The sequence below is a fragment of the Citrus sinensis genome, chromosome 3 (genome assembly GCF_022201045.2).
Source record: "Citrus sinensis cultivar Valencia sweet orange chromosome 3, DVS_A1.0, whole genome shotgun sequence".
NCBI classification, from domain to species: Eukaryota; Viridiplantae; Streptophyta; class Magnoliopsida; order Sapindales; family Rutaceae; genus Citrus; species Citrus sinensis.
The window spans coordinates 9,025,516-9,036,636 of record NC_068558.1 but is presented as its reverse complement, the minus strand read 5'-3'; the positions used below and the strand labels follow the sequence as shown (position 1 = coordinate 9,036,636).

The 11,121-nt window shown below is 34.8% G+C and overlaps 2 protein-coding genes across 5 annotated transcripts; both read right to left on the bottom strand.

Moving 5' to 3' along the window:
- Nucleotides 1-3,544: 3,544 nt before the first annotated feature.
- Nucleotides 3,545-5,703, bottom strand: LOC102622448 (protein MIZU-KUSSEI 1). Of its 3 annotated transcripts, XM_025093908.2 has the most exons (3): nt 5,618-5,703; nt 5,426-5,504; nt 3,545-5,361 (listed from the first exon to the last, which is right to left on the bottom strand). In XM_025093908.2, the coding sequence occupies exon 3, from the start codon at nt 4,660-4,662 to the stop codon at nt 3,859-3,861; it is 804 nt and encodes a 267-aa protein (XP_024949676.2). In that variant the 5' UTR covers nt 4,663-5,361; nt 5,426-5,504; nt 5,618-5,703; the 3' UTR covers nt 3,545-3,858. The 3 variants fall into 3 exon arrangements, with proteins under 3 accessions (XP_024949676.2, XP_052293498.1, XP_006494263.2); XM_052437538.1 differs by having other exon boundaries at nt 3,545-5,345; nt 5,426-5,627; XM_006494200.4 differs by having other exon boundaries at nt 3,545-5,338; nt 5,426-5,627.
- Nucleotides 5,704-5,764: 61 nt separating this feature from the next.
- LOC102621947 (protein Dr1 homolog) lies at nt 5,765-11,020 on the bottom strand. 2 transcript variants are annotated; one of them, XM_006494198.4, is made up of 6 exons: nt 10,644-11,020; nt 10,447-10,508; nt 9,295-9,384; nt 7,479-7,573; nt 6,424-6,492; nt 5,765-6,163 (listed from the first exon to the last, which is right to left on the bottom strand). In XM_006494198.4, exons 2-6 carry the CDS (start codon nt 10,499-10,501, stop codon nt 6,002-6,004), a joined length of 471 nt encoding a protein of 156 aa, XP_006494261.1. In that variant the 5' UTR covers nt 10,502-10,508; nt 10,644-11,020; the 3' UTR covers nt 5,765-6,001. The 2 variants fall into 2 exon arrangements, with proteins under 2 accessions (XP_006494261.1, XP_006494260.1); XM_006494197.4 differs by having other exon boundaries at nt 5,765-6,166; nt 10,644-11,008.
- Between the last annotated feature and the right edge of the window lie 101 nt (nt 11,021-11,121).

Sequence of the window (11,121 nt, the reverse complement as noted above, 5' to 3'; positions counted from 1 at the left end):
GAAGCGGCCTGTGACTTTCATTTCTAAAAAGCTATAGTTAGTAGTTACCATCTGCAAAAATGGGGTCAATTTGTTAACCGTAAAGCATTCGCCTAGCACACATTGGGTCCATGTGTTTCGGCAACTCACTTTTCTTTGGGCTTAGAGTTTGTGTACTTTTGTTTTAGAGGGCTGCTAAAGGCATCCCAAATTTCTTTTCTTTTCTTTTTCTGTTTTTCTTTTTAATAAATAAGGTATCAATGTACTCATGAGCACTAGCTTGATTAAATAAGGATGTAGAGAGAAAAAAGTGAGCATATAATCTTTAAAATTTCATTCCAATGAAAATAGATCATTACAGTTGAAGATTCTGAGGCAAGTTAATTACCAGCTTGTAGGTCATATTGATTGTGGTATCATCACTTAATATGATAAAATGATTCAATGATTTGAAGCAACTAGAGAACTTCAGGAAGACCTTATTTGGGATTGAGGTTGGATATAACTATAATAATAAAATATTTGATAAACACTAACTACCATAACTTAAAAGTTAAGTTGATTTGATTTTGCACTTGTATAATGAAAACTCTATTATATCTTTTACTAATTTTGTCAAAATAATTATTTAAAAATTATATTTACTACATACTATTAATTTTTATTTCATAATTATAGTTTTTAGAACAGTAATAACTTAAAAGGTATAACACCTCAATACCAAATAAGACCTCAAGTATGGCATTTCTAAGTACCTCATTGGAAGTCATCTTAAGTACAAAACTCTGGATATATTCTTTTCCCCAGTAAACAAACAGAAACCACATCATCAGTTTCCATCTAAATTAATGGAGGTAGTTTTACATAATCTTCAAGAAAATTATACACAACTTTACTTGAGTTGAATATGTGTGATTTTAGGCTTCACTTTTCTTTAGGGTGGGCTAATCCTTACTCCTTAGGATGGTGAATTTATCATTTAATGTTGTGATGCCCCATCCCTTAATATACACACATTTCTAGCTCCATTTTCACATTCATGGCTCCATTTTCCTGGAAACAAGCAGAGGACACGAGCGTGCTTGTTTCATTTTTTTTTTTAATATTGATTACACATATTTACAATCAGATATATATAATTGGGACTTAACTGAAATTTACATTGTTATATTAAATCTATGTATATGTCCAGACAAATAACCCTCACAGAGGAGGAATGTCTCTTCTTAACTCGTATTTCGTAAGAGAAAAAGACTTATAAATAAACTTCATACAATTATATATAATGTTTAATTGAGAAAATTTTTAGTTCATGAGGACTCGAATCCCTACTCTCATCATCTTTTTTAATTGTGAGAGTAGAGATTTAGTAGTGGACCAAAAGTTCATTGGCTCGTGCTTGATTCCTTTTGAAGTAATTAAATCCAACTAACATTTCTGTATAACGCAAGCAGCCACAGCACAGAGTCTATAAGAAATTTATACAGAGCTTTAATTTTGAGACAAGTAGGCCATGAGTACTCTATGGATTTGAATTATGGGGATACAGATGGTCACTTTTAATAAGCTAAGGGTAGCATTCAAAGTAGAGCAATAATGCTAGATAGCGTTGTGGCCTTAGCTTTATGCTGAGCAGCCAACTTTTGAATCTTTTGAAGAATGATGAGTAGATCATCAAAACATACCTCGGTTTCTGTGCTTAGTAATCTTAAGTATAAACGGATTTGTTTAAAATAATTCTAGCTGTAATCCAAATCATCTGAATTTTCGGTAAAGTTTTAGCAAAGGCTGTTCCCTCTGTCTTATCATACGATATTAAATCATTTAAATATATATTAATGAGGGTACCTTTATTTTAATAAATAAAAAAATATATTTTTTAATAAATTAATAAATAATAAAACATAATTTTTTAATTTATTAAAATCTGTAAATTTTTATATTTTAATAACATTCTCATTTTATTAAAATAAAAATGTCCTTATTAAAAAAAACTATATAAAGTAAAGATGTTTGTCAACTATATAAATATATATATGTATGTATATGTACACACACACATATAGAGTAAAGGATCCCTCGTTAGAATATTATTCTATGTATGTGTGTGTATGTATTTAACTTGATTTTGTCTATTTATATATTTGTAATTGATTTTTAGTACTTCTAACGCATTATTCGGTTCTAATTTAAGTCATGTCCATTTTAGTCCATTTAAGTCACTTGTATTTAATTTCTTAAGTACTAACGTTTTTACATATTGAAGATTTAGTATCAGAAACCAGTTACATATATATAAATAGATAAAACAAAGTTACATAAACATTTAGTAATTATAGGAAGAGAAATAATCTTGAATTATAAGAAAATGAAGAAATAGAAAGAAATATGGCGTAATAGTAGAAAATATGAGAAATGATATGACTAAATAGCCGTGTAGCGACATGATAGAGACAATCTCACTCAAAGACTTTTTCTACTCGGATAAGAAAAGTAGGACCCTAGCACAGTGCTCTAACAGCCCATTTGAGTGACCAAAATGCTCATGTAAAGAATAATTTTGTATTTCTTTTTAGGGGGTTATATATGTCATTTGGGATGTAATGAAATTACACTTCTTGCAAGGTACTTTGGTGGCAACTACAAAAAATTAGCAGACTTGGAGAAGGAAACAAAGGAGTTTTGAAATCCAGCAGAAAATCAAATGCTAATGTGAAAAAGCAGTCAACAAATGGGAAAAGCCCAATTCTGCTGTCAGGATTGAGATTTTTTATATTTTATTTTCCCAATTGTATGTGTATTTTGCTTTTGATGACTTCTATGATTAGGCTTTAATAAATTTCTTGGGATCAACCCACACAGAATTAAGCACCAAAAAAGCAATGATTGGGAACACCTTGCTCTTTTAGACCGAATGTTGATATACTTTATGGCTGAATGTATGAGCAAAGAGGCCAAGGATCCAAGCTAAACAGGGAAAGAAGTGTAAGAAGCAAAAGCAAGGAACACTCATAAGATAAATCATGAATAATCATTTGCAGAACCCACAACAACATGGATCATTTGCTCTAATCATTTTCTCCACATCCAAATTACTTAATTTCATCTCCAAGAAATGAATCCAAATCTGAACAAAAGACAGTAGTCTATCTGCAAACTTTTACTTCCAGGTTTACAAAAGTAGACTATTATTGTTGTTAGAGATTATCGTGTGATCTATAATAATTCCTTACAGAATATACATAAGAAATATTGAAATTCTCAGTTTGACCATTTGGATTTGGCAAACACCACCAACTGTCCAAAGTAAAAGGGAAAAAATAATCGCCAAAATGCTAAGACATTGATTTTGAATAGTAACATGTGGATCAGAATCTGATGCTGGCAATAGCGTACCAACACTGAGTATTCACTGCAGCACATTACTACCTTTAATTAAATGCTGTGGAACAGGAAGAGCAATGAAGACGAAATGAAAGGCCAAATTCTGAAGAGGGATATTTCATCTTTCTTCTTAACTGAGGCAGTTGAGGCATAATTAAAACCAAAAATGCTAGAATAATGATGAATGATTGCACAAGGCTCAGTGGATCTTGATTAACTTAATTAAAATTAATGACAAAGAAGAAGCTATACATATACACACCTTCATTTAATCCCCCACCTACCCATCATGTTATACTGTATTTCCATTTTTCCCCCTCCGCCTAAAACTACAAAAGTGCAATAAACCCACCACCCATTTTCCAGAAAAGAGGAAAAAAAAAAGAAAAAAGAAAATTGGGAGAAGCTAGACCTCCATTTTCATGGCTGAATAGCTTTAACAACTAACAAGTATCTCACTAGCAAAGACACAAAAAAAAAAAGGGAAATTTTGACTTAGACTCTAAGCAGGTAGACACTAAGCTCTGGAGTTCCATTGCTGTCAGGATTCATCATATAGAAAGCCTCTGAATCTCTAGACCCAACAATTCTTTCAAACTTTGCTCTCATGTACATAATTTCACCATCAGCATTAGCCTCAGCCTCATCCCCAGTTCCTGGCAAAACACCAGCACCCATTGAGATTGGCTCCACAGCTTTCAGAACCTTCCACTCTTTGGCCCCACATTCTCTCCTGGTCGCAAATCCACATTTCTTGCCATTGCAATAAGTCCTCCACATGGGCTCTTCCAGCAAGCGCACAGCTTTCTTCTCATCTTCTTTTTCCTTGTCACATTCCAGGGCAATCCTCACCAACCCAGATGCCATTTCTCTCACTAATCCGCTAATTGGCGTGGCAAGCTCCACCAGGAAAGCTGGCGGGGAATTGGGATCCTTTTGGAATGCAAAATGGACGTGGCCTCGCTTGGAGCCGAAAAGGGTCCCCGTTACTCGGGGACCTAGGCCCAATGGGAGGTTTGATCTGTGCTTACCGAATGTTGAGAGGACCGTTCTGAGCCTGGCAACAGCAACAGCTGGGAGTTTCTTCTTTGGTGTTTGCATAGAGGCTTGGTGGAATGGTTTTGTGTTTGTGTTCACATTTTTCTCTTCTTCAGTTGTGTTTGCAGGGGCTTTAAAGGTTGGAGCTTGATCATGAGCATGATGATGATGATCATCATCATCAGTACCAACCTTTTTGGTCCAGTGGAAGTGTCTCTTGGAGGAGAAATCTTGAGAGGTTTTAGCCATGTTTGGCTTCATTTGCTAGAGATGGTGTACTGTACTTTGATTGTTGAAGGAAGTGAGTGAGTGAGAGTGACTCTAGTTTCTACTCTTTTATTGAAATGTTTTTGTGGAGGCTTTTGCTGTATTTTTCAATTAAATTAATTCATTGTTTCTGGTTCTTTGATATGGTGCAAGAGAATCCTGACAAAAGCAACATAAGGCTGACCCACCAACTGATTTAGGAAGCAAGAGAAAAAGAGAGAAGGAGAGAGAAAGGGTAAGAGAGTGTGTTTCATTCAAATGGAAAAGAAAGGAATCTAAGGGGACAATGTGTGTGTTAGTTCACTTTCTTTGTGGGGTATAAAAATAGAGAAAGAGAAGGGATTTGGCTTGACTGACTCTTTTGACCTGAATCCCCATAAAAGAGTAAAGTGTTGTTGCTGCAACACAATTACAAAATACCACACAAAATACAAAATCCCAAACCCAACACAAAAACACATCACTGATATTCATGTTCAGACTTCAGACATGGCATGCCAACATTTGTTCTGGTCTGCTAATGTGCTAGCCATCTGTCTTGTAGTGTTAAAACGTGTGCTACTGTTGGTGGCTTTGGCTAAATCTTGGGTTCAAAGGGGAGTTCTTGAATCCTCTCATGAAATCCCATTTCTCTAAGCCCTTTGGTGACATGTCCACATTTCACACCAACCTGCGAACTGACGCCTCAATTGTCTGTAGGACCATTAATATTCACTTTATTTGAATGGATTTTACCAGTATTTGACACATCACTTACCTTTGTAGGACCACTTCTACAAGTTGTGCATCCTAAGTGACTTCAAATCTGCAGCTGCCCAAATTGCCACATTGAATAGCTACAAACCGTTCATAGTGGGGCTTGCCACATCAGTCAGTTGCTTATTTTAATAAAAATCATTAGGTATACATATATATAAAAGAAGACATCATGCCCTAATTAGCTTAAAACCTCTTTCAGTATAGATATTGAATATGCCACCAAAAAAGCAAGAATTATAAAAGCAAGTTGAAAGACTGGGTTAAGTCTGTCTTTGCCCATTCCCCCTTCTGCCTTTTTTGAACAAAATTCTTCACTATTGGCACTCTGAAAATAGAATAGAGCAAATAATGGAACCATATATGTAATCAAGGGAAGGATTTTGAACAAAGCTCACTAATTACATTAAGTTATAGACAATGATCCATAAGATAAAGTACAAATGGAAGTGCATATCCACATAGGCTACTGCACTCACAAAGGCTTTTTGTACATAATATAAGAGACTAAAGGCAGAACAGAAAGAGTCAAGGATGCTTGCCTATGGCTGGAGAAAATTAAAAGTCCTATAGTTAGTTAGCTCTCTAAACTTGGGTTAATGTCCGGTTGCTTGGGAGGGCCAGCGGCTCCACCGTTCATTCGTGCACGTGCCTCAGCAAACATTCTCTGCTGCTCAGCCGCTGCTTCTTCCTCCGTCATCTCGGCCCCATTGCTCCATTTGCCACCTTTCAACGAGTCCTGCTGGTAGGCATTTCTATAAATATTAGCATCTACTCTTGCGCCGTGCTTAAAAAGATGAACTATAGTAACTGTGGAAATTCATCATCCACAGATTCGATAGCCCAGTTCAACTGACTCAGCAGTAGCACAACAAGAGGAAACCAGCCAGCCAATTGCCCAACAAGTTTTTCAAGCATTTGGTGGCTACAATCCAGTTTCTAAACAAGCTTCTAGAAAATCAAACATGAATAAAGGGCATGAAAAAAATAGAAAATTACCATAGTCTCAAGCTTGTGTTGCTCGTATGCAGCATAGACCTCCTCGATGTACTCACCAAACCCAAGAACCTAATATCATAAATCACATTATTACTCTGATGTAAATGATGCAAACCACCACAATCACGTGTAACTTAAATTCAGAGAGCAAACAAGCTAAATACAAGTAAACACAACACAGTAATATACATATTGCTAACAAACTCCAGATCTTGCGTGGCAGGCTTGTTTGGATAAAAATCCCCAGCATTATTAAGGGAAAATAATGTCAATTTTCTGCCAAAAAAGACACTAAATACTAGGCCATATGCAGTGGCCGATTACATGAATTAAATATCGAAGATGCAACCTTCATAGAAATGAAAACACAACACATGGAAGGGGAAAAAACCCAAGGATCATGCCACCACTCAGACACAGTTTATTAAGACAGGTAGTAGACTAAGATTGACTAATGCTGATTTGGAAAGAAACCTATAAATTCTTTTCTGCCCATATTAGTTTAGATCATCTTTTAAGGGCTGCTTCAATTGTATCTGCTGGAGCCTGAGACCAGGCTCTCTTGCAATTTGAAACAAATAATGAGTAGAAAAAGAAATCTCACTGCTCTTTGAGCTCTAGCTGAGCTCTCTCCCCAGATTTAGGACCATATAAGTTAAAAAAAGTCTTTCCTGAATGTTGTTACGATCAAAGCTACTAAAAAAATTCAAGGATAACTGCTTATTCCTCCAACAACAAGAATATGACTGACTAGCAGTCCAATAATCGAAACCCCGCAGGACCCTTTTGTTAGAACTCTTCATACTGTAAGCATTATTAACATATACTTTATCCAACAAAACCAAAACGATGGAACTATAATATGGACTATTTCAAGTTATTGCCTATTCAGCCACAGTATCATGAATTAACAAACAAAAGTCAGACAAATCAGTTGCGATTGCAAAGATACTTAAGGAAGGAAGATTGAATAAAGTAGAAAAAGTGAACATGCAAAGCATACGTAACAATAACCAAATTTAGACTTTAAGATGAGTGATGTAAGAAACAAAAACCTCCAAAGCCTTGAGTACATGCTCGGGAGCAATTGTTCTTTTATCCTCCCTGCTGCAAACTTCATTGGACTCAGAGGAAACAAGATTTATAAACTCTGCAAAGCATTAAAACAAAAAATTTTAACCATTATCATAATATCCATTTGACAATTAAAGTGTAGAACAATTAGTAATAGAGAACTACAAATGGAATGCATTTTTTTCTCCTAAAAAAATCATGATATATGTATATAAAAGCATCCAAGAATATTTTCCACCTAATGCATTTAAGGCACCCACAAGGACTGCCAGATTTGACTTGTTATATCTTTGAAGTTGTGCGGTAAAAACTGTAGTCCATGACAATAATTGAAAAAAAAAAGTAATAAAAGAAACATAATCATCTAATAAATCAGTAGGACAATGATCATCATGTTCTCTCAAATGGGTTAACATGCCTTCGTTAAACTTTCATGTTATCTCAAGAAATTTCTGATCAAGGAAAAAAAAACATAATCATCTAATAAATCAGTAGGACAATGATCATCATGTTCTCTCAGATGGGTTAAAAACGCCTTCATTAAACTTTCATGTTATCTCTTCTGATTAAGTAAAGAATAAGTTCATAACGGCCAAGCTATTTCACACTCTCCAGCCTCAGAATTGCAATATTATCAACATCAGTAAGTCAAAGAATGGTAGTTGAAGTAATGTTTATATAGCTTGTCTTCAAAAAAAGGAAAGACTGTACTAATTTAGAATACTCTTTTGCACACAGATTAAATCCCGTGGACAGGGTTGTCCATCCAGTAGGAACTAAAAAATCATTCTTCTTTTATGGTATCATGACAAATCCTGGTGAAGGAGAATACTCCCTGAAGCAATAATATTTATGCACTCCTCTTGTGACCTATCTGAAAAAGGCTAACAGTCCACCTTGTTCTCCACCAGAGACATTGGGAACATTTATAGTTATAAGCATACACATGTAAAGTGACAGTCATGAAATGTCAAACTCATGCTTCATATATAAAAGCAGCTAGTTACAATTACTCCTGCCCTGGATTGTCTGAAAACTAGATTTCTCGACTGAGAATCCATATAAACCAGTTGCTGGCCTGGAAGCCTATAGATAAAGAAGATATAACAAATTGTGAAATTCCTTCCATCTAACTGAAGCTCTAATATTGAAAGATGATTTATAATAGAATTTAGTCAAGACTTAAGCTCTTCTAAATGAAAAGTCCAATATTTATGATAAAATTTAATCAAGACTATAGACTCTTCTAAATGAATAGTTCAAACATTAAAACCCAAATAAGAGGAGATGATTCTGGAACAAAACCGCATGGAAGCACCTTTCTCATAGTATGGAAATACTTTCATAGATTGCAATAAAAAGTCTTTAGGAATCACTCACCCGAAAAGAAAATTATTCAGCTACATATAGAAGGGGGTAATGGGAAAAATAACAATAAAAAATCACATTGAAGAATTAAATCTTTATCCAAAAAGAAAAGTTGCATTTGATTGATGCAGCTCATAAAAATGAAGGTGGAATCACATAGACGTCATGAAATTCCATTATTTACTTACCTATTCTCATGGTATGAAAATACTTTCACAGATTGCAATAAAAAGTCTTTAGGAATCACTCACCCGAAAAGAAAACTATTCAGCTACATGCCAAAGGGGGTAATGGGCAAATAACAATTCAAAAATTGCATTGAAGAATTTAAAGGTTTATCCAAAAAGAAAAGTTGCATTTGATTGATGCTACTCATAAAAAATGAAGATGGAATCAGATGGAAGTCATGAAATTTCATTATTAACTTACCTACACAACACTCAATCAAAAGATCTTGAGCATCTCTTGCAACACGTACATCTGCTGGCAACATCTCTTTTATAATTTTAGTCATTGTAGCTGAAAGAAAAGTCACAGTCAGGTAACTACTAACTATCATGCTTAAGGATCAACCTCATATGCTAATAAACAGCCATTACAAACTTCCAACAAAATATAAAAGATGTGAAACATAACTTCCTAAGTTTTTTCAATGTGTGTCTTGTTCCTGAAAAGTGATTGGTTTAGGGAGCTTACAGTTTAAGCACCCAAGCAACACCTTAGATTCAATGGCTACATATAGAAACATGAATTTTGAATAATAAGCCACTTAAATTATATTTTAGGTGTTGTCAACCAAAGAGGATGTCAAGTGGTATGCCTATCGAACAGCCGGGGTAATAATTTAAGGCAAGTATTGTATCAATATGTAAAGGTAAAGTAATAACATTTAAAATTAAATGACTTCAAAATAATTCTATCTTCTACTTCAAAAAGTTTCCAAGAACATCAGGAGCTTATGTGTCCTCAAACATAAAAATCTTAATTTATAAGAAATTGATAGCCAACTTCTCAAATTTCCATTAATCAAAAAGGAACATGAGTCGGACGAGTAAACAATAAGTGTGAGCAAGGCCAGAGAAAAGAAAGAGGAAAAGACAAACCGATGATACTGGATATATATATGACTTAAGCAACAATTCAAAAAAAAAAAATTTAAGATAAGATAAAAACATATGGTCAATCATACAGTTTTCGATGAAATTCATGTTTTAGTAGCAAAGTCAAGAAGAAAACTGCCCCGTCAATACAGAATGATTACTGTCCACGAAACTTAATCCCTATGCAACTTGAAGCAACCCCCAAATAGCACTAGTTTCATATCTTCACATGAACAGCAACCACCTAAGATAGTTTATTATGCTTAAGTTGACAACTTTATAATTTCCTCTCGATGCCTTATCACCTTCATAATCAATCAATTAACAATCCTCTGACCGAATTTAAATGAATTTCTCCTTGTTTTTCTCATTGAGAAAAAACAGTTAGCTATATTAAAAAATCACTCTTAGAAAATACGCAGAGAAAAAATAGAAAAAAAATGAAAAATTAACAAAAAAAATATTTAAAAAAAAAACTGACCTTTTGGGAGCGATGCGTCCTCCTTTGACTTTCCAACAATATCCATCGGCTCCATCTTTAATCTTCAATATATACAAGAGATTAATAAATCAAATAATAAGAATTATCGATCGCATATATCGTATACATGAAAAATCGGAAAAGAAAACAACGACGTAGTCATCGAAAAACCGATAACAGATCTGAAGGGGACTTACCGAGTCACCGAACCGAGTCGAACAGAGAAACGAGAGAATCAACTAAGGATGCAGAAAACGAGTCAGTCGAGTTAAGATCCGAGTCGAGGGACGATTCAGTGGAAGGGACATCGTTGATATATACTGGATTTATCAAACAAAGTCATGGCTTTTGATGGTTGTTCTTCACGATAAGAGAGAGAGCTCTCACTCGCATGCGATTAGGGCAAACGCAAACAAACAAAACAAAGCTGCTCCCTCACGCGCTCACTCAGGAACGTCGTGTGGTGGTCGTTGTGCGGGACCCGCGTGTAGTGGATAAGATGGTTGGAGAGTGCTGGGACGTGAGAGTTAAGGGCGCGTGAGGATTCCAATTTCTATGTAATTTTTTCTCTCAAATATTTTTTTCTTTTTTAATTGGATAGGGAAAAGCGAAAGAGAAGGAATATATTTCCAAGGGCAGTATTTAGTTTTTAATTTTCACTCTTTAATCGTTCAC